General features: G+C 33.2%; 1 protein-coding gene across 1 annotated transcript in view; it reads right to left on the bottom strand.

Moving 5' to 3' along the window:
- The window catches only part of LOC118179589 (protein 60A-like), a 47,823-nt gene extending 27,485 nt beyond the window's left edge, over window positions 1–20,338 (bottom strand). The window contains exons 1-3 of the mRNA XM_035348765.2: window positions 19,760–20,338; window positions 13,169–13,364; window positions 1,695–1,846 (exon numbers count right to left, since the gene is read on the bottom strand). Coding sequence (XP_035204656.1) covers window positions 1,695–1,846; window positions 13,169–13,364; window positions 19,760–20,135 — 724 coding nt within the window. The 5' untranslated portion in view covers window positions 20,136–20,338. The remainder of the gene's footprint in view (window positions 1–1,694; window positions 1,847–13,168; window positions 13,365–19,759) is intronic.
- Between the last annotated feature and the right edge of the window lie 1,329 nt (window positions 20,339–21,667).

The following is a 21,667-nucleotide window of genomic DNA, read 5'->3' as shown; positions in this document are numbered from 1 at the left end:
GCTGATAAGAAGTGACTTTAGAAATGATGATGAATAAAATGATGTTTAAATATAATCTTTTCTGCTCACACTACATAATTATAGCAGAGTTGTGTGTCACAATGCAGTGCTAAGAACGGAAAACTGAAAAGTTAATTTTCGTCATATTTATGCTCATTTATTTTAAAAAAAGGAAAAAAATGCTAGTCAGATTGCTAATAAAATTAGCACTATCCATGGTAATTTTCTATATAAGTGCTCATAAAATGTGTGCTATACAAGGTGAATCTGAACAAGTGGGCAAAACTTTAGGCGGTGATAGAAGACAGCTATAACGAGTAATATTTGACATAGAATGTATAGTCGGAACGCAAACGGCAAGCCACTAGGTGGCATTGTAAATGGCATAAAAAAGGTCAGTCCTTGCACCCAACTACAGCAGAAAACAAAAAGGAAGAATTCTTACTTTTTGTTTTCTGCTGTAGATAGCTGAGATAATGGCTGGTTATATGAACCATGAAATTTCCAGGCTGATGGATTGTTCGAGGTGGTCCCATATTTTGACCACCAAGATAACCAGATCTCTCGTGATTGGAATTTTTCCAGTGGAGCCCTATGAAAAGTCTAAATCTACGAATGCCCAATTGAACCAAATACGGATATAGTCGCCAGGTTCGCCGTTGTTGCTGGCAATACTCAGGAAATGCCTCGTTTCCTCACAAATGTGAGTCGGTCTCTATCGTGCCTGTATTTCAGCTGGCGGAAGGTCTTTTGAGCAATTTCTTTGAGCATGTATATCAATTACATTCCTGTTAATAAAATGTTTCCTGAAGTATCTCCTCTCTTGTGTTAATTCTTTAAATGTGACAGTGAAAAACTACCTTTTAACTTCTCACCACTTGCATTCCGACCATATATTCTATGACAAATATTGCTCCTATAGCTGCCTTCTGTTACCTCCTAAAATTTTGTTCAATTGTTCAGATTCACCTTGTATAAGGACTGTTTCTAATGACACAGTTCAAAGGCGGTTTGAGGAGTTAAAACATGGAAATTAAAGCTTCAAAGATGATGCCTGCTCTGAACAACCATCCTCTGTAATTAAGGACTATTAATGCACAGACTGTATTTGACAGAAAACTGAAAACTAAAAAGCAAAATCTTTAACAGTACCAATTACACTGAAATTCACATCATCATTGATATTAAAATTAATAAATTACATGCTGTATATTTAATTCTTACTTTCGCACTGAAATATATCCCATATATTAACTTAGATTATTTTTGGAAATATCCATCATTTGATTCTGTAGAGAAATACTACAAACACTTTCTTTCCTATATAAAACAAATTCCAGTTTAAAATTTTTTGTTCATAAACTGTAACAAGTTAACATCTGCTTAATTTCATTTTTATCTATCAAAATCCTTTTAAAGTTGAGTAAAATGTGAATATCATATTATTTGAATTATATACTTCACTTTTTACTTACATATGGCAGGAATTTTACCGAGCATAAGGATGCAAAAAATTGTTAGTTTTGAATGTATACATGAGTTCATATACATAATGAATCATAATATGCAAATACATATATGAGTTCACAGCATTTAAAAAGTTAAATACGGAATTTATATCTTTTAACACTGCCGTCAAAGTTTCAAGACTGCAATATAGCATATAATTGTAACAAATCATATTAGAAACTTACAAACAGTGGAAGATTTGATCTTCAAGTACAGGCCTAAGTTTTTCTTTGGAAATGCAATCCATTCCATGACACGTTCAGTAACATTAAAAATCAACCATCCAGTGTCTTCATTTGAAATCATGATTTCATCCAGAAAGTCTAAAGTATTTATACTAAAATGACAAATATTTTAAATTGACTTAAAACACTACAAAAATGCTATATATTCCAAGTTTCAATGGTTTTTATTAAAAAATTGTGATATTTTTTGCCTTAAACATAATTTTAAAGTCTGCACTTGTAGAATTTTCCAGCAAAAAATGTGGTAAATTTACTGAAAGAACAGAGAATTTTGCGACAAAAATCTCTAAAGGGTACAACAAGGAGTTGCGTATAGTAGATAGCCAGTACTGCAGCATTTTCACAATCCCGAGTCTCTGCAATTCTCTGACTTTTTTTTATGCAAAAACAGATTGCTGGGTACTTTAGGAGAGGACTAGTGCCAAAACATTACAGAAGGATTTGGTGAAGAACATGTTTTATTTTTTTAATGTACAGTAATTCTTATTTGATAATTAAAATTTGTATTTTAAAATACTGAAGTATGTTTTCTTTTCTTTTGTTAATAATGACTGCTTCCAAAACCTCCAATTTGCACCTAATAAATACCTTTCATCTTTCATCTGTAAAAAATCACCAAACTATATCGAGGTGGTAGTGTTAATACATAAGAACCTAAAATTGATATAATAGCAAACATATGAAATATTTGTTCTTACCCATAATTTCAGTTCATAAGGATGTCCAATTATATGCATACAAAATCATTATGAATTCTTAACTTTATAAGTTTAATGTCTAATTAGGTTAAGAGTTATTACTACTACATTAAGACAAAACATTTGAGTTTAAGAAAATTAAAGATTAATTTAATTTTCTAATTTTATATCATGTTCAAACAATACACATATTTATACACAAAACTTAAGAATGAAGAGCAGAAATTAACAGTAGAATGCCTAAAATATTTCCATTATAATTTCATACACAACATCCTGATAATTACCCAAGGTAAAATACCTAAATGTTGAAAAAGATCAGAATAAGAACAGGGTGATCAAGGCGGTCAAGACCACACCCAGTATTATTTCATCATGGATTATGGTGAAAGTAATAACTGCTCGGTTATTGCTCGTGTTTGAGTGAAATATATTTTTTTAGTCTGTGTCTTTAGTTTCCATTTACTGTTTGCAGTAGGTGGTGGTGAAACTAATGACTGTGTTGTTATTACTCATGTTTCTGTTTGAGTACAACATATATATATATATATATATATATATATATATATATTTTTATTCTGCATTTCTGTTTACTGTTTGTAATAGGTGCTGAGAATATATAAAGATATAATGGGTGTGTCATGTATCTGGCTGCGGTGAGCCAATCAGCTGCCTGCCAGAGCCCAGCAAGTGAGAGAGACGACAGTTGCATGTTAGCCTCAGAGGAGGCAGGTGGTAGATTAACTATGTTGTAGGAGCGAGGTAGTGCTCCGAGTTTACTATTATTCTTTGAACGTTAATTTTTTTTACCATTATTCTTTGAACGTTAATTTTTAAAAAATGTTTGTTTCGTTTTCCTTATGGTGCCTTATTCATCCGTAAGGTCATTACAACACGCTCTCCTTTCGAGAACCAGAGCGAACGAGGGTGACTGGATTTTGAGAAAAGGTGAGAAATTTTTGTTGTAATTTTAAGGAAAATTTCTTCTAAATATGTTTAAGGGAGAAGTTAAAAGTGATTTGATTTCGGTGTTGAAGGAACTCGGTGAAGAAGCCGATTCTAGTTTAAAAGTTGTAGAATTAAAAGATAAGCTTTTAAGTTCTAAAGAATATTTGAAAGATAAAGATTTTGTTATTGAATTTCTTAATACTACGGTTGAAGAAAGGAAAACGTCAGAAAAAATTGTGAAACTGCGTTTAATGCAAATCGAAAGTAGCAACGAATCTAGTAACAACGTAGAAAATACACTTTCATTAGATAAGCTTTTGAAAGCTGTACAGGCATTATCGATTTCTGTACCTAAAAAGGGTGAAGCATGGAACTTATTTTTTCATTCTATAGAAAGGGCTTTTAAGCATAAGAACGTACCAAATGAGTTTAAGTCTGAAATTTTACTTAAACTGATAGGTGATAAATCTTCTAATATTCTAGTATATATTAAAGATGATGATTTGAAAGACTATGAAAAATTTAAATCTTTAATCCTTAAGAAATATGAACCATCGCCAATTATATGTTTAGAAAATTTTCTCCAAGCTCAAAGGTTGACGGGAGAAACTCATTTGCAGTTCGCCTCTCGTTTAAGATCATGTTAGATCCATTATTGTAAAAGTAGAAACATCAATGATTTTGAGTCTTTAATTAATAATTTTTGACAATCTTTTTCAAACATTGGATAGTAATTTAGCGTGCCACGTTGCAGTTTGACAAGGTGAAAGTTGGCTATGTCCAGAGGAACTAGCGAAGGAATCCGACATTTATTTCATCGCAAAAGGTAAATCTTTTGATGACATAAGAGGTGAAAAACGCATTAATTTTCGTGATTAATGCAACAAAACCTCTAAATATATTCCACCAGCACTAAGAAAAGATTCAGTGGTAAATGAACAGAAACATTCATTTAAACCGCGAGAATATTATGTGTGTAGTAGCAGTTTACATTTGGCTAAGGATTGCCCGAACAGGCGAAATAAATTTGAGAGGTCCAATAAACAGAATGATAATTTCCCGGTCAAACCGAAAGTTAACACTTCAACTAAACTGAAGGACAATGCGGTTGTTACAAATGTAAATTCTAAACATTTACAAAAACGCGAGTGTTCCGACGGAAAACTTAATTTTTATACCTTGGAAAAGATTACTATTTACATTGCAGGGAAACAAGTAGAAGCTATAAAAGATTCAGGTATTGAAATACCAATTTTGAACACTACATTAATTCCTGATTTAAAAATAGAAAGTAAGGGTAAAATCATTTTACGTTCTGCATTTGGCGACGTCATAGAGGCAACGTTAGCAACTACTCTCATTTATTACGAAAAAAACAAGTAGTAGTCTATATTCTCGCATAGAAGCTTTTTTCGCGTTGACAGATAAGCTCAATGTTCAATGCTTAATTACACCAGATGTATGGGATCTCATATTTGAAGACGAGAATGAATCAAAAGTCTTCCCTGAAATGAAACCGGAAACTCATGAACAAAAACAACTTGAGGTTGGCGCCGTTGAACTGTCAAATGTAAATCTTTTTTTATAGCTCAGTTGCGAATCAGGATGATGAAAGACTAAACAGTTGTTCGGAATCGAATAAATTTAAGGACGATCAAAGAAATTGCCGAACATTAATAAATTCTTTTAAGGACGCAGAATTAGGGAAGAATAATTTCTTTTTACAGGACGAATTATTATTTCATAAAGAGAAAATTTGTGGGGAAAACATACAACAGTTAGTTTTGCCTGAGAATTATCGAAATAAAGTCCTTCAATTAGCTCATGATTCCATATTTGGAAATCATTCGGGTATGAGGAAAACTAAAGAAAGAATTAAGCTTTCATTTTATTCGCCGAACATATCCAAAGATGTAGAAAATTATTGTAGAACATACGAAAGATGTCAATTAAAAAGTACGGAAAGACTATTGGATAAAATTCCGATTACTCCTGTTGTTCGCGTGCCATATTCCTTTCATACAGTAAATATAGATAATATTGGTGAAATTTCGCCGCCTTCAGGAAGGAAAGATAAATATTGTTTGTGTTTGATAGATAATCATTCAAAATAGCCAGAAGTCATACATTTAAAAAGTCTTTCTGCTAAAGCTACTTGTGATGCTCTTTTAGATATTTTTATGAGAACCGGTATTCCAGAAATAATTTGTAGCGATCAAGGCACTAATTTTACCTCACAGTTAACTCAAGAGTTCGAAAAAAGGTTAGGAACTCATCCTAGTTTTTCGACACCTGGTTACCCAGTATCAAACGGCTCGGTGGAAGAATGGAATCAAGTATTTATACAAATGTTACATCATGTAATTCGCACAGATCCTGTTAATTGGACAAGCACATACCTTATTTACTTTTTGCCTATCGTGAAGTTCCAAACTGCACTACAGGTGTATCTCCATTTATGCTTATGTACGGTCGTGAAGCTAGAGGTCCCTTAGCTGTGTTAAAATAATCATGGACTGGTGAAATACCATTACCACTTAATCTGAGTAATTCAGCAGTTGATTATCTACAAGAATTAAAGATAAATTTAGAAAAACATCTGAGCTCGCTTCTTTATCTGTCGAGGGAAAAACAAGAAGCTTACGCATATTATTTTAACCGTCGCAAAAGTATGAAAGGATTTAAAAATGGTGATCAAGTATATTTACTTATACCAGACTCTAGCAACAAGCTATATGCTAGGTGGACAGGTCCAGGTGAAGTTGTTGAAAGAGTAAATCCTCATTTTTATAAAGTTAAATTACCAGATGTTAGTGTGCAGCATGTTCATATAAACAAAATAAGAAAATTTTATGTTCGAGCACAAACTGTGGGAGTCATATTTGAAGATGATTCTGAGTTTGGGGAAATTCATGCAACTCCAAATAAAGGAGACTGCGCAGCAACTAGAAGGGACATCGAGGTGGATATTAGTCATTTAGAGGGTAGCAAACAAAAGGAATTACATGAGCTCTTACTCAAGCACATCACGTTATTTTCTGGTGAGATCCAAATAGCCAGCACTGGTAAACATAGAATTTGGTTGTTACCTGGAGCTGAAAGAAAAAAACCATATATCTATAAGATCCCAGAATCTTTGAAACCTGAAGTAGATAAACAGATCGAGGAATTAGAGAGCTTGGGTCTTATTGAGTCAAGTGAAGCTGAAATAGCATATCCAGTCGTATGTGTTGCCAAGAAAGACGGAAGTATGCGTTTATATATTGATTTCAGGTTGTTGAATCAAGTAACCAAGCCTGTTGATTTTCTAATGGAGAATGTGACTGATCTAATCAATAAAATTGGACACGTGAATATTATCACCTGTTTAGATGTCTTGAAAGGTTACTGGGAAATACCTTTAGAAGAAGAAAGCCGTGATTTAACATCATTCAAGACACATCGTTGCCAATATCGTTGGAAAGTGATGCCTTTTGGATTAAAAAATGCAGCTTCTACTTTTCAGCAAGTGATAAATGATGCCTTAAAAAAACATAGTGATTTTTGCAAAGCATATATTAATGATATTGCTATCTTTTCACCAGATTGGAATTCGCATCTCAAACATTTAAATGCTATGCTAACTACATTAAATGATCTCAGATTTACGGTGTATGTAAAGAAATGTGTTTTTGCACATTCAGAGATAAAGTATTTAGGACATATAATAGGAGCTGGAAGACATCAACCTGATCCTGAAAAATTACAAGCCATTGAAATTATAAAAAGTCCTAAAACAAAGACTGCTCTAAAGAGTGCATTGGGCTTATTCAACTATTATCGTGATGACATAAAGAGTTATGCAAAAATAGGATTGACAGAGCTTCCCATTGACGGAGCTTACGAAAAAGAAAATACCTGAGCTAATTCCACGGACTGATGTTGAGGAATGAGCATTTCAAGAACTGAAATGTCCACTGTGTGAAGCACCAAAACTGTACACTCCAGAACCAGAAAAACCTTGCACCATACAGTGTGATGCTAGTTCATATGGTGTTGGTGCTTACTTGTCACAACGAGACAGCAAAGGCAGTTTGCATCCTATCAGCTTTGCCAGTCAAAAACTTTCGAAGACTGAGCAGAATTGGTCAACTATTGAACGCGAGGCTTATGTCGTTGTGTGGTCCTTAAAAAAGTTCGAGTGTTGGGTGTTTGGATCAAATATCGAGCTGATCACAGACCATAATCCATTATTATATTTGCATAAGTCGGCACCGCATTCTGCCAAATTATAGAGATGGGCAATGGCACTTCAGCATTATAATATTCATATTTCTCATTGCCCTGGTGCACAATTAAAAAATGCAGATGGTCTTTCAAGACTAGTTGGTGAATGAAATAGGTGTGAACTAAGTATGAACTAATATGTTTTAAAACTTTGCATTAGTTATTTTTCTTTTGTTTGGGAATTGTACGAGAGCTACTTTCCATCTGTTTTGAAAAACAAATTACTGGTTTCCATTTAATGTTGCATTATAATATTGTGTTTTGAAATAGTATTGCATATATGTTTTATTACAGAACTCCGGTATTGTATCAAAGCGTCTGTTCATCTGTTGTGAGATGAAGGTTTATTGCACTTATTTTAAAGTATGTTATTACGTCTTGTATACATATTCAGATATTTTGAAATTATTATTAAGCATTGGTATGTGGAATATCCAATTTACGTTAGCATTTGCTGGTTCAGTGTTCAGATTCTGCTTCGCTTTGGCGTAGCACAATCTTACGGGAGGGTGTCACGTATCTGGCTGCAGAGAGCCAATCAGCTGCCTGCCAGAGCCCAGCAAGTGAGAGAGACGACAGTTGCATGTTAGCCTCAGAGGAGGCAGGTGGTAGATTAACTATGTTGTAGGAGCAAGGTAGTGCTCCGAGTTTATCATTATTCTTTGAACGTTAATTTTTAATAATTGTTTGTTTCATTTTCCTTATGGTGCCTTATTCATCCGTAAGGTCATTACAGGGTGTTTCAAATCCAATTAATTTTTTTGAATTATTATTATTTTTTGATAAACTGCTTGTTCTTCATATTGTTACTGAAACTTCCCCTGGGGGTTGAATTCTTGGGTAGTACTGGCTAGGATCTGTACTTAGGCAGTCTCAACCACAGGGTATATAATCAGTCTTCACAGGACTAAATACCTCATTATTTCGGAGATTGGTTCGGGCTTGGCAAGGACTGTACTGGTACTGTCGTGTCTATTCCTTCGGCTGCTGTGAAGCTAGATTGAAGATCACTGACCACGTCCTCGCGGCTTTGACTTCATTCAGTTCTCATGGGTGGGTGGACTGACAGAGTGGACAGAGCACCCAGCAGATGATTATCGAGCCGATGGAGTGGTGTTCAAAGGCAATGGTGACTCATGTGTTTTTTAATAGTATTATGTGTTTTTTGCAAGCATTCAATTTAATGCTTTGTATAAAGCTGGAAGGGGACTGCGGGGGCTCCCCCTGCTTGGACGAAGATCTCTGGACCATAGGGATATTACAAGCCCGTAAATCTATCTACCTAGTCAGGCATCCAATCCGTTCAGAAGAAATATATGTTTTTTTAGGTATACTGATTTCACAAGGCATAAAACTGAAACCTAATATCACACTTTACTGGTCTAAAAATAAATTGAATGAAACTCCATTTTTTTTTTTTTTTTATCAATTTTACTACACAAACATCATTTTTATTACTGCACTTTTACTCTAAACATTAAATTTTGTATTTCCATTTTTTCTTATATTCTTTATTTTGTGAAAGTGAACAGTTTTTAGACAGCAAAACTTGCACTTATCCCCCCCCCCCGAATACATGGCCTAACTATGCATGTCTGTGTAAAAAAAAGGTGGCACTGGGGGGTGAATCTTGTGCATTTTCCATGGCAGTTAAAAGGTTAATATTCTATCATATAGATTTTACAATTTGAAAATTAATAGAATTAAGTAACGCACTGCCATCATGAGCTTAACATGAATCAGAACGCTGCAGTATTGTAGTTATAGCAGTCTTTCATAGTCTAAAATTATTGATATTCTGGTACACTTTTGAACAATAGAAATTCTGTTTTGTTCTTATTTCTGGCCATGGTTTACCCTTACTTGAAATACACTAACTCTGTTGCTATAGCAACTGCCAGACACAGTACCAGTATCTCTTCTTATGAACAAGCAGTACCTACTTTTCTCCCTCGACCCCGCACTCTTCAGCATCCCCCTGTATGTTGCGGAGTTGGTGATTTGTAGTTATCTGTGCGTGCTTGTAACTGTCTCATCTTGCACTGCCATCAGCCATGGTGAAAATCTACTTATTGTTTTACTTATTCTGAGGTTTCGCTAATACACAGTTTTATTGTTTTTTTATTAGTATATGTTTTCATAAAGATACTATTTGATATTCATTTTTCTCCACCATTTCAAATTGTAAAAGAACATTAAACGAAGAAAACAGAACATTTAATGTAAAGTGGGATTATTTCTTTACATTGTGGAAGTAAAAATGGTGTGTTTATTGTGCAATACAGTTTTGACTACTTTGAAAAAAGTGAAGGCAACATAAATAAACACTATTTGACTCATAAAGATCATAAGTATTTCAATTTAGAAGGTGAATCTCACCAAAAATTGTAAAATGGAAAGTATCATCAATAGCTGTCTTTTAATGCTTTTGTAAAGAAAATACTACTGCAGTTGCTGTTACTTACAAAATAGCACATATATTTTGAAAAAGAAGCAGACCATTTGGTGATATAGAAATAATTAAAGAATGTATTGCTGAAGCAGTATTTATATTAGATCCCAAAAAATTGATAAACCAGGAACAATTGCCTCTTTCGTATACAATACAAAATGAAGCTGTTTATTTTTCAATTGCTTTAGATGAAGGCATTGATAAAAACTGATTCGGCACAAGTTTTATATTTTATTCACTGTAACTGAAGATTTTCAATGCTAACTGGAAAAACTGGTGTTGACATTTTTGAAAACTTCAGAACTTCAGAGAAATATGTCATTAATTACAATTAAATGTCAGCAATTTAGTCATTATCTGCACCGATGGCACACTCACATTCATTGCTTTCTTAAAAACTCGAAAAAATTTATATCATTTCATTGCATTTTGCATCAGCAAAATCTTTGTACAGAAATAACCATCTTGCAATGAACAATTTTGATTGTCAAATTGCGTAAATGCAATAACATCATCGTGAATTTCGGCAGATGTTTAATTTAGATGGGGATACATACAGTGTTAATCTATCATACTACTGCAAGGTTTGCTGGCTATCAACAGGATAGGTTTTGATAAAAGTTTTAATTTTATGACAACAAATTTTAAACTTTTATCATGGACAGGAAAAACTATGTGACCTATCAGATGAAGCATTTTGCAGAAATATTACATGTTTGTCTGATATTATGACATAACAAAACAATTTAAATATTTGCCTGAAAGGTAAAATGAAGCATGCATATGAAATATGGCAAAAGATTCAAGCATTTCAAAGAGAATTAATATTTTTATAAACATTGCTCTTTTGCTCCGATATATCTGCAGAACACATCCTGGAGTTAGAAAAGTGTTGAATGAGCAAAAACGTAAGAATAAAATAATCGAAGAATATATAGGTGTCTTGGATTTTTTAATAGAAGAATATAATGACAGATTTTGATACATTTCTGCTATGAAACTGGCATTTAAACCACATTTAATAGATATATTAAAAAGCTTCTACGGAACAACTAATGGAATTATTTGAAATATGGAAAGATAGAATTTTCAAATCGCTTTCTGACGCTAAAAAGGATCTCATAGAAATCTGGAAAAATGCTGTTGAATATCCATGCCTATGACAGCATGCACACCATTTACATTCCTGCTTTGGAAGTACTTATTGCTGCGAGTCAACATTTTTTCCTCATGATAAAAATTAAAACTAGTTAAAGAATGCAAATTAAGTTGCTCATTTAGAAGATTTAATAAGGCTGCATGTTCTGAAGCTTAATTCAAATATACAATTACTTTCAGGTAAGAAACAAACACAAATATCCCACTAAATTAAATTTTCCATTGGATTTTAACATTATTTTACATACTGTTGCTATGTTGGTTTTTTATAACTTAATATTTCTTGCATTAAATCTACCTGAATATTATTTCATTTAGTCATTCTCACCTCTAAAATAAATCTGACTCTATTCCACAACTCCTGAAAAGAAATATTTAAAATAAACTATTACATTTTCTTGCTTAAGAAAGCCAAAGATTTATTTCATACATTTTTGCACTTAAGGAAATCAAAAAAAAATTATTATTCTAATCTTTCTTACTGTTGCCGAAAAATAAAAGGAAAACAACAACCATTGAATATTATTGAAAAATATAAAATTATGGAGCTTGCAATAATATTCTTACTTTTTTATTGTTTTTCTTTATAATGTAATAAATTTATTGAAAAATACTTGATTATTTTTATTTGAAATAATATTTAAATATATACAGTCGCTTATTAAAAGTTATTAAAGATTAATATTATAATAAGTTTATGTGAATATAAGAATATTTTATTTTGTAAATTTATATTGTAATAAATGACTTAATGTTGTTTTTGGCATTACTTCTATATAATGCAATAAATAAAGTCAACTATACAAAAACTATCATAATTTTACAAAAGTCGCATTTATTGGCATATTAACTTATGCAGCCTCTTTTCCCTGCCAAATTTAAATGTGGCCTCTAATAGTAAAAAGGTTTCCCACCTCTGTTATGTAATATATTAATGAGCACTTTTCCATTGCTCTGTGACCATTTCAAAATACAACTAGACTATCAACATTTTACTCTCATACTCAAGTGACAGAAAGTGTACTGTGAATGTACAGTACAGAACCATGCACTAAACAACACAAAAATTTCCCATGCATTATTACTCTATGCTGATAATGTCTTCAAAATGCATAATTTTTCAGTTTTTTCCATATTTGTATATGTTAAATTTTTTGTATACAGTTAGATATTAAAAGTGTTTTTTCAGATCTGCAATAGGTTCTTAGAATGAGGTAACAGAGCATTAGTGCATTCATTTTCACATTGTTTGGCAATTTTTTACTGGCAGTTTGGTGCATCACTGCAAAATTTATTCATTATATGTATATTTTATTACAAACACATTTTACCTAGGTATTTATTTCAAAATCAATCAATAGACCAATTTACAAATGGATTTCTTGCCCCCTTTTTTTGTTTGTTCTGAAAGAAATCTTGAATAGATTATTTTGAAAATAAATTCAAGCAGTTGTTTTCTTTAGTGATTTTGTGGTAAAATTATGCATTCCTGAAGAAATTTTGATGCAATTTCGTCCACTGCAGGCACATTTCTATAGATCCATATTTTAAAATTGAGTTTAAGACAAAATATATTACCATTTACCTATAAAAATCATTAGAACTTGGAATAAACAAAAAGAATGCATATGAAATGATAACATTGCTTGTTAGAACTAAGGAATTGCTACACACATTGTTGCCAGATTTTGGCACATTCTAAATTTCTTTTAACTTTTAGTAAAGTAGTTGCACTTATATGCAAGCATCTAGAATGAAAACCTACGGCTACACAAGCTACATGTATAGCTTGAAGTATTTATATATAACTTGAAATTTATCTTTACGTTTATCAATTGCAAAGTAACTATTTCATAATTAAATTAAAAAAAGACAGAAGCACAAGATCTTACTTGGTATTAATTTCAGATACAGCATATAGGCTCAGAACATATTTGGTATTTTTATCATGCAAGTGATTATTGGTCAAGTTTCTATAAATTCGTAACTCTGCTCCAACTATTTCTTCATCTTGCAAAGATGTTTCAGTCATATCAAACCAAAATCGTCTGTCTCGTTCATGTCGCAAGTGAGGATATTGATGATGAACTATATTGCAAAAAAAGTAAGATAATATTAAATTATATTTTGCATGCTACCTGACACAGACAATGTAACACTATAAAAATAGGAGTGATGAAAATTAACTGATAGATAGAGAATGCATACAAAAATAAGCGACTTTAAATTTTAAAAGAATAATGCAATACAGCAATCAAATAGTCAGGGTGATCAGTAGGAAGTAGGACCATCTTTATGGTGATACAAGTAGCAAATCTTTGAAGTACAAATGAAAATCAGCATATGGATACAGTCCTGAGAGACTGGTAACTATATGCCATCCTCCATAGATCATTCCCTGATTGAAGCATGCACAAATCAAACAAATAATGGCTAAACATATCCCACAAATGATAGATCAGTTTGAGATCTGGAGAACTCAGTCAGAAAAGCATTGGGATTCACTGCAAAGCTGTCTACAGATAACTGTTGCATTTAGTTATACATCTTGCTGAAATATAACATTTTGCAACTACAAGTACATTAGTGTAAACACCTGCAGCCCTTCAATCATGCATTATCATGCTATCATCGTACCTCTAACAAAGCAGAGATTACTGGCTATCCATGACAATGCACACAGAACAATGAGACTGCACTGTTGAACAGCATTCAACATGGGCTGGATATGGCAATGCACCCTGAGCAAAAAGACTGCACAGCATTCAACATGGTTCAACAGGATTAGACCCCTCTTCACCCTATAAACTCTTACTTCGGAACTGTCATTTGCAAAATAGTACTAGTAGCAAAACTCATCACTGTAGACTACCTGGTACTATTCAGTTGTCTACAACACTCTGCCCTATCATCATTGTAAATATTGCTGTTGGTAACGTAATGACAATTTTCATTAAGGATAGCATGATAAATGTCACTTTCAGCTTATCTACAAACTGTTCTTGCTTACACTGGAGCATGCAAAACTCTATGACAGTTGTGTTTTCTGAGGCCTCCATCACATAGCTTCAGATGCATTGACCCAAGTGTGCTAATGTCTATCTAGATACACCAATATAACTGCCACAATTCACATTCTTTTCTTTAACTCATCTTCTTTAAATTCTTAGCACAGTGGATACACGTAGGTGTGTTTCAACTGAGACATGAAGGAAGAGCCAGCGAGCCTTTAGTAGGATTAAAACAAAACCTCTCATGAAAATATTTCATTGGAGAATCTGACTTTGCCATGGTCTGTCAAATATCTTTTTAGCTATGTATTTCTTTTGAGATAAAAAGCAGTTCAAAAATGGATTTTCCATCATGGCAGAGAGTACTTTAATAGTTGCTGATTCATTTATTATTTCCATTTCTTTTAGCTTAATAAATTACTACATGACAAATTAAATTAGCCAATCATTTACATATATTGTTCAGCTGCATAGTCCTTGTAATTTGTACGATTATCATGTGACAAACGTTCATTTCAGATCATTTACATAAATTGTTCAGCTGCAAGACAGCCAAATCTTTCATGGTACTGATTTTCTATGTCAGATACTATATATTTAGTATAATACATTATAATAAAAATAATTAATCTTTTAGTTATTAAAAAAGGGGGAAGAAATATAATAAGCAAATAAAATTATTCGTAACTATTTCACATATAAAGTCAAAAATATGATATTATTTAAAATATGATGAAAACTAATTAAAAGAATAATTATACTGAATTCATATACATGACAATGCAATCATTATGAAGATGTGCCATCAATTACAGTAGATATAAACGCTATTGCTAACTGGTAATTTAACATGCATGAGGTGAGTTTTCATCATGAAATCTTCACAAAGATATATAAGCAAATTACTTTAATATGCTATTACCCAGCAAATTACTTTAGTATGCTATTACCTACAGTAATTACCCAGTAAATTACTTTAATATGCTTTCCATAATCAAATAATGTAATACCAAACAAAAATTGTCTGAAAGACAGAAATTATGGCTGTGTATCAACTCATTGAGGTGTCTCAAAAATTAATATTCTGGAATAATTATAGCAGCTAACTGGAAGTTCCACAACTCTTGGAAATCAAAAATTCATTAAGTTAGACAGTGAAGTGATTTTAGGATATCATTATATACACTCTTTTGGGAAAAAAAAAAAAAAAAAAAAAAAAATTGAAGCACTAAGAAGGACTCGATCGTGGCGAAATTTGGTATGCAAAAACATCTTGATCGAACATGCAAATGAGCAAAGTTTCAAGGCAAATGAACAGGAACTGCAATCATAACCCAAATTTCTAGTGCGCAATTCACAAAGTATAAAACCAGCAACAGAGGCAGAAAATTTATCTTTTTTCGTTGCTGCCATTGTAATTCTGTAAAGAAGCAACTAAAGATGCCATTATGATGATACCGAAAACCTTACAGACAACTAAACGACTTTGAACGTGGTTGCATTGTAGGGTTGCGTGAAGCCGGGTGGTCATATCGAGCAACAGGCCACCACCTGCAGTGTATAAACACTGCTGTGCAAAGATGTTGGTAGCAATGGTTGCTACAAAAAAATTGCTGCTGGAAGGCCAAGGATCACAAATGCGAGGCAAGATAGGATGATTGTTCGTCAGGCCCGAACCGCTCCCAAGGTAAGGATGATTGTTCGTCACACCCAAACTGCCCCAATGGCATCATGGTCAACTATTCAATGCACTACAACCCTGTCTATATGTCTCATGGTGCCATCCACCATCTCACGGCGCTTGTGTGAGGCAGGGTTACGCTCACAGAGGCCTTTAAGACGTTTGCCTTTGACCCCACAACATTGGCGGAGTCGTCTGGAATAGTGTCGCAGTTGATCATCATGGCTGCCATCAGAGTGGCATTGTATAGTGTTCGGCAATGAATCCCGCTTCACTCTTGAAGCAGATGACCACCGTGTTTGTGTTTGGAGAGGACAGGGGCCAACAATCCAAATCAGCCTTTCTTTTACAAAGGGATACAGCCATAACATCTCGTGTGATGGTGTGGGGCGCTATTTCTTATGACAGCAGATCATCTTTAGTCATATTCCGTACATCTTTAACAGCTTAACGATATGTTGATACCATCCTGCAGGTGGTTGCATTAACCTTCATGGCACGTCATCCCGGGGCCTTTTTCCAACAAAATAATGCCAGGCCACATACTACTTGCATATCTCTGGACTGTCTCTACGCGGTTGATACTCTTCCTTGGCAACAAAGGACACCTGACCTTTCACCAATCAAGCATGTCTGGGACATAGTAGGCCGCCAGATTCGGGCACCACAAAATATTGCAGATCTGGAGCGACAACTGATGAATACCTGTGTCACAAGATGACATTAGGAACCTCTACTACTCCTTGCCTCAACAAATTCAAGCATGCATTGCCGCCAGGGGCAATTCGACCACCTACTAATTTGAACACTCAATGATTGATTGTGAGCCATGAACAGGTACTATGACCTTGATGTTTTAATCATTTTATTATCTGTGTATGAGCTATACACATATTCAATTTTATCAAAAGCAACCACTTCCTTCATGGTGCTTTGATATTTTTGAAAAAAAAAAAAAAAAAAAAAACGTATAAAAAGTTATTCAGTTTCCTGTTGATAAAAGTTAATTTTCCCATTCTTAGTTCTGTTATACCACCGCAAAATACAACAGAACATACTTTACCAGTCACAGTTATTTACATAAAGTTGCTTTTGTGTTTTACAATCAAAATAATTCAAATCTAATATGTAGTTAAAAGGAAATATTTCTTAAACTAAGAAAGTTAATACAATATTACTATACAAATTTTGGCTAATCTTTGGAATATGGTAAAGAGTAGTTTGGTGACATTTTGGAGGTGATAAAGGTTACTACCTAGGACTTTGGGAATAATGTGAGAAGTACTCAGTTCCGATTACTCATTATTTTGTGTGAGGGAAATGAGAGATCATGAGATATGTCATGTGACATTGATGGACGAATCACCGTTCTTTAATCAGAAAAAAGGGGTAAATTTGTAAAAATATCTGCTGTACAGCATTAGTTTCATTCTATGTTCTGTGAAACAGTGTTATTTAATATTTGGATCCCATGGCCCTATATAAAGTAAATCCGAAATTTTTATTGCATTTATGTGTAATTGAAAAGAATTGCTTAATTGCGGATAAGTATGAATGTCCAACATGTGGGTATGAAATGAGATTGTGTGAAAGGAAGGATATTACAGATAAGTTTGAATGGCGGTGCAAGAAATCTGGTGAAAATGGACATTTTGTGATCCGCCATGCACTCAAGATTCTGTAGAAGATTAGGTAAGTTAGTATTTTTAATTATTTGAGGATATTATTTTTATGCATTGTTCTAAATGTAAGGAGTAAATAAATTAATATGGTATTATTGGAAAATTGTTATTAGCAATGATTTAGTTTAAAGTAATTAGGATTGCAAGCTAATTTTTATTAATTTAATGTATGTGCTTATTTATATTTTAAGTAGTGTTTTTTAATTTAATTATCGTGATTTTGAGAGTTATATTTTGGAATACGTTTGAGTAGAAGTAAACGTGCATGGAAAGAATTTAAGTATTTGACACTAAGTATTTGGAACCATTTTTAATGTTTGCGTTAGAAATTGGCAGGGGAGGTTTATAATAGATAATTTAGAGCGAAAAGTTTTTGGATATTTTATTTATTTTATACCTGCAAATGTTCATCCTTGGAAAGGGTATATAATTTTTCGCGATCAGGTAATTTTATATATGTGCTTTTTACCGAATTTAAAGATTCACAAAATTTTCATGCATTTTCGTGAAATTTTTCTAATTTATGAAAAAAAAGCAGTGTGTGTAATGCCATTTTTGTGCAATTCTGGGATGTTTTTTTAAGTAAAAATAAGTTGACGTGTACATGGTTACTGTGTATGTGCGATTTTGAAAAACGCGGCAAGGAGTTTGCGATTCTGCACTTTTTCCCAATTTTGCAGTTAATATTTGTCATGATTACGCAGTTTTGTTCCATAAAATTTCTAGCATAAGTGTAATTCGGCTAATAGATTGTTGAGTAAATAAAAAGAAAAGAAACATGTCTTTACTTTGTGAAAACAAAATGGCAGCGAAAAAAAAATAGAGGGTTGCTGTAGCAGAGTTGGTCGCCAAAAAATTGCCAAATTACCATAATCCAAAGATTAACCCAAATCATTTTAATCACTTGATTGGATCTGTTTTATTTACCAGCAGCTTGCTGCAAGAGTAACTCCAGTAAACTTCCGTGCATTAACTTTGCATTTTATCATAACATATTCATACAAAGCCCACAGGAGATTCATTTGATATACATTTTTTTTTAGAATACATATTATTTAGTTCTTTTATAAAAGATTTAGTCTTCAAGGTATGAAAATGAATTCCGGTTTCTGAATGCTTATTACTTTTGACAATTTTATGCACTTAAATTCATGGTACAGATATTCCAAAGAAATTATTTATAACCTTACTTTGGTTGTAAGCATTACTCATGTATTATTTTTTAATTAATAATGTTCTTATTATACCTGGCATATTCTTTAAATGGCTTAAAATGATTTTTTTTTCATTCACTTATAACTGTATCAATAAAATACCAAAAGTTAATAAATTATTTATTTTTTGAAAGCTGGACAGAGACACATTTAAAATTTTTCCTGTATATATTAACAGATTTATAACGAATGAGAGAAAAATAAAACAATACTATTAAATTTTAGTTAAATCTATGACCAAAAAAATTTAAACAAATAAAATTAAAGAATTTCAATTATTTACAATACTATACTTCATTTTAATTTAATATTCCGTAAAGAATTTCAGTGTTTTAATGTTTATAAAAGATATATTTGTCGATATTAAGCAAACATCAACACTAATATCAAATCTGAACTTTTGCTATTATCACTTTGATGTGTCCTGCATGTTATTTTAGTGATGTTTTAAACTATGATACAAGTCAGAAATGCATATTCCATTAGCTAACCATGAGAATCAGTGAGTAAAAGTTCTTACTCAATTTTTTTTACAAAACAAAGAGCATGACAAACTTTTAAATACGATTTTATAGAAAAAGGGATTTTGAAAATTCACGCTTTTGGTATTATTAAGCGGTTTCTAAAGTCAGGTAAAGTCTACCTTTGACTGGGCTAATTTTTGATAATTATATAGTTAGTGAGTTCAGGCATTGGGTCCGTTTTGTTAAAAAGAGAGAGACAATCAGCTTTTTGTAATCTGTTTATTCATTATTTTCTCAAAGAAATCGTCTCCTCCTTCTTCATTTTCCCCCCCGCCACCCAAAAGAAATGCGTTCCTCTGTATCGCGATTACAAAAGGTCTGGGAAACGCTGATTTAATAGACTTTTGTTTATCATAAAGAATAGCACCTACCTTTGTTAACAAAACTTACGATGAAATCTGTGTCTTTCAAAGCACCATGACTTCGATTTTTTGTAGCATTAGCTAAATTCTCGTGCAAAACAGCATTATCTTCCTCCAGAGTTTTATAAACATCGAGTAGGTATTTTGGCGCAGAACTGTATATATCATGATTTCTAGGTTTGGGCCTATGATCTAGTCCCAATAAGTGAAGAATTTCTTCCTCAAGCTCATGTTTTTCTTCCTCTCGTAAAGGTTCATATAAAATACTTTGTTCACGTCCATTGTCTGCATAAAAACCTCCCGACATTGCCGAAACTACATTACAAAACAAAATAAAATTGTATAATGTGACGATTAAAACAAAAACATAACGATTGGCTGCCATTTTGCTGAAACGAAAAATAACGTCATAGAAAATATACCGATCTAAAGAAACATAACAGCAAACAACAGGTCCTCCTGATCGCTTTATTCACGTGTAAGGTATTTACTTATACCTTTAAACTTCGCTTTGAAATTCATGCCCTCCAGGTACAAAACAGTTTTCCTGGGAAAGCGAGAAAATGTCTCGAACAGGAAAGAACAAGATTCTGTAATGTGCTGCCATCTAGTGACGAATTCAGAAAAATATGCATAAGTTGGGAAAATATCAGATAAGCTTTATGGAATTGGGACTATTATATCTTTGAGAAGATTTCTCAACCACGGAATTCCCCTATAGCAGGAGATAATTTTATAGTTTCAAGAGGGAAATGCCGTCAGTCTGACTCCACCTGTCTGAATAAACGTATACGTATGTTTCGAATTTTGGAAAGACGTGATGAATAATCTAGCAATGGTGAAAGGGATACATGAGATAAAAGAGGTTAAGAACCACTGTCTTAGCTCCTAGTAACTTTTCCGTATTTTGGATATGTGCATATATGAAAGTTTCTCGGTTACAAAAAATGAAGTAATGATTGCAATCACTTTTTATAGCAACCTAATGTCTTCAGAAAATGATAACATTGATTTTAAATCTCTAATTTACATCTCAAATCTAGATAACTATCTCACATTATTTAAATTCAGTTTACTCTTGGCAAAAGCACTCCAGCGAAAAAGGCAAAGCGATTAGTGCATCACTAATAAGAATAGATTACTAGAGACAGTAACTGAGTATGAGGAAATTTTAACTAGGGATCTGTAGGTATGAAAACAGAGAAAGAAGAGCCCAGAGCATTCTGACTACGAACTCCTGCTGGTGTAACTCTGGTGTCATGTGAAAAGGGAAAAAAATTTTCCTCGAATCCGAAGTTAGTCGAGAACAAAAAGTAGGGCTTTGTGCAAGTGACAATTTTCGCCACCCGGATTTGATTACATCGTTCCAAAAAGTGTCTAGGTCAGTCAGAGTCGTAGCTAGGGTTTTCAGCGCCCAGGGACAACTGAAGATTTCGCATCCCCTACTGCTTGCCAAGGATGGAAAACATTTAATTCTAAAATGTCGTAACATCAGTTTGGAGCCCCTTGGATTCTGTGCCCGGGGACAGATGCCCCCCTTGCCCCCCTCTAGCTACACCCCTGAGGTCAGTTGGAAGTCATTAGCGATGGACGTGTATGACACCAGGCTGATCTCTTATACAACCTTCGAGAAAGGAAAATTTCCCCCTTTTACAAATTCCTTGAGTTTTCTTGAGACAGACAAATCATCAAATGTGAGATGGTTTGCATTTGTGATGGAAACATGACAGCTTTGTGCAGCCCATGTATTTACTTTTCGGTGATAGAACTGGGAACAAACCATCAGTATTTAGAGGGGCTTACTTGACTGCTGACAGGCTGTCAGCATAAAGTTTTAATTCGAATTAAGATATCACCCTTCCGATAAATACTCTGGAGTGTGAAATTATAGTAACGCAGTATTTGCACCATTATTCC

This window comes from Stegodyphus dumicola, chromosome 1, assembly GCF_044657685.1.
Source record: "Stegodyphus dumicola isolate Sdum_Otavi_A_Nest chromosome 1, ASM4465768v1".
NCBI lineage: Eukaryota > Metazoa > Arthropoda > Arachnida > Araneae > Eresidae > Stegodyphus > Stegodyphus dumicola.
Note: the sequence above shows the minus strand (reverse complement) of the source record. Positions and strands in the feature narration are given on the sequence as shown.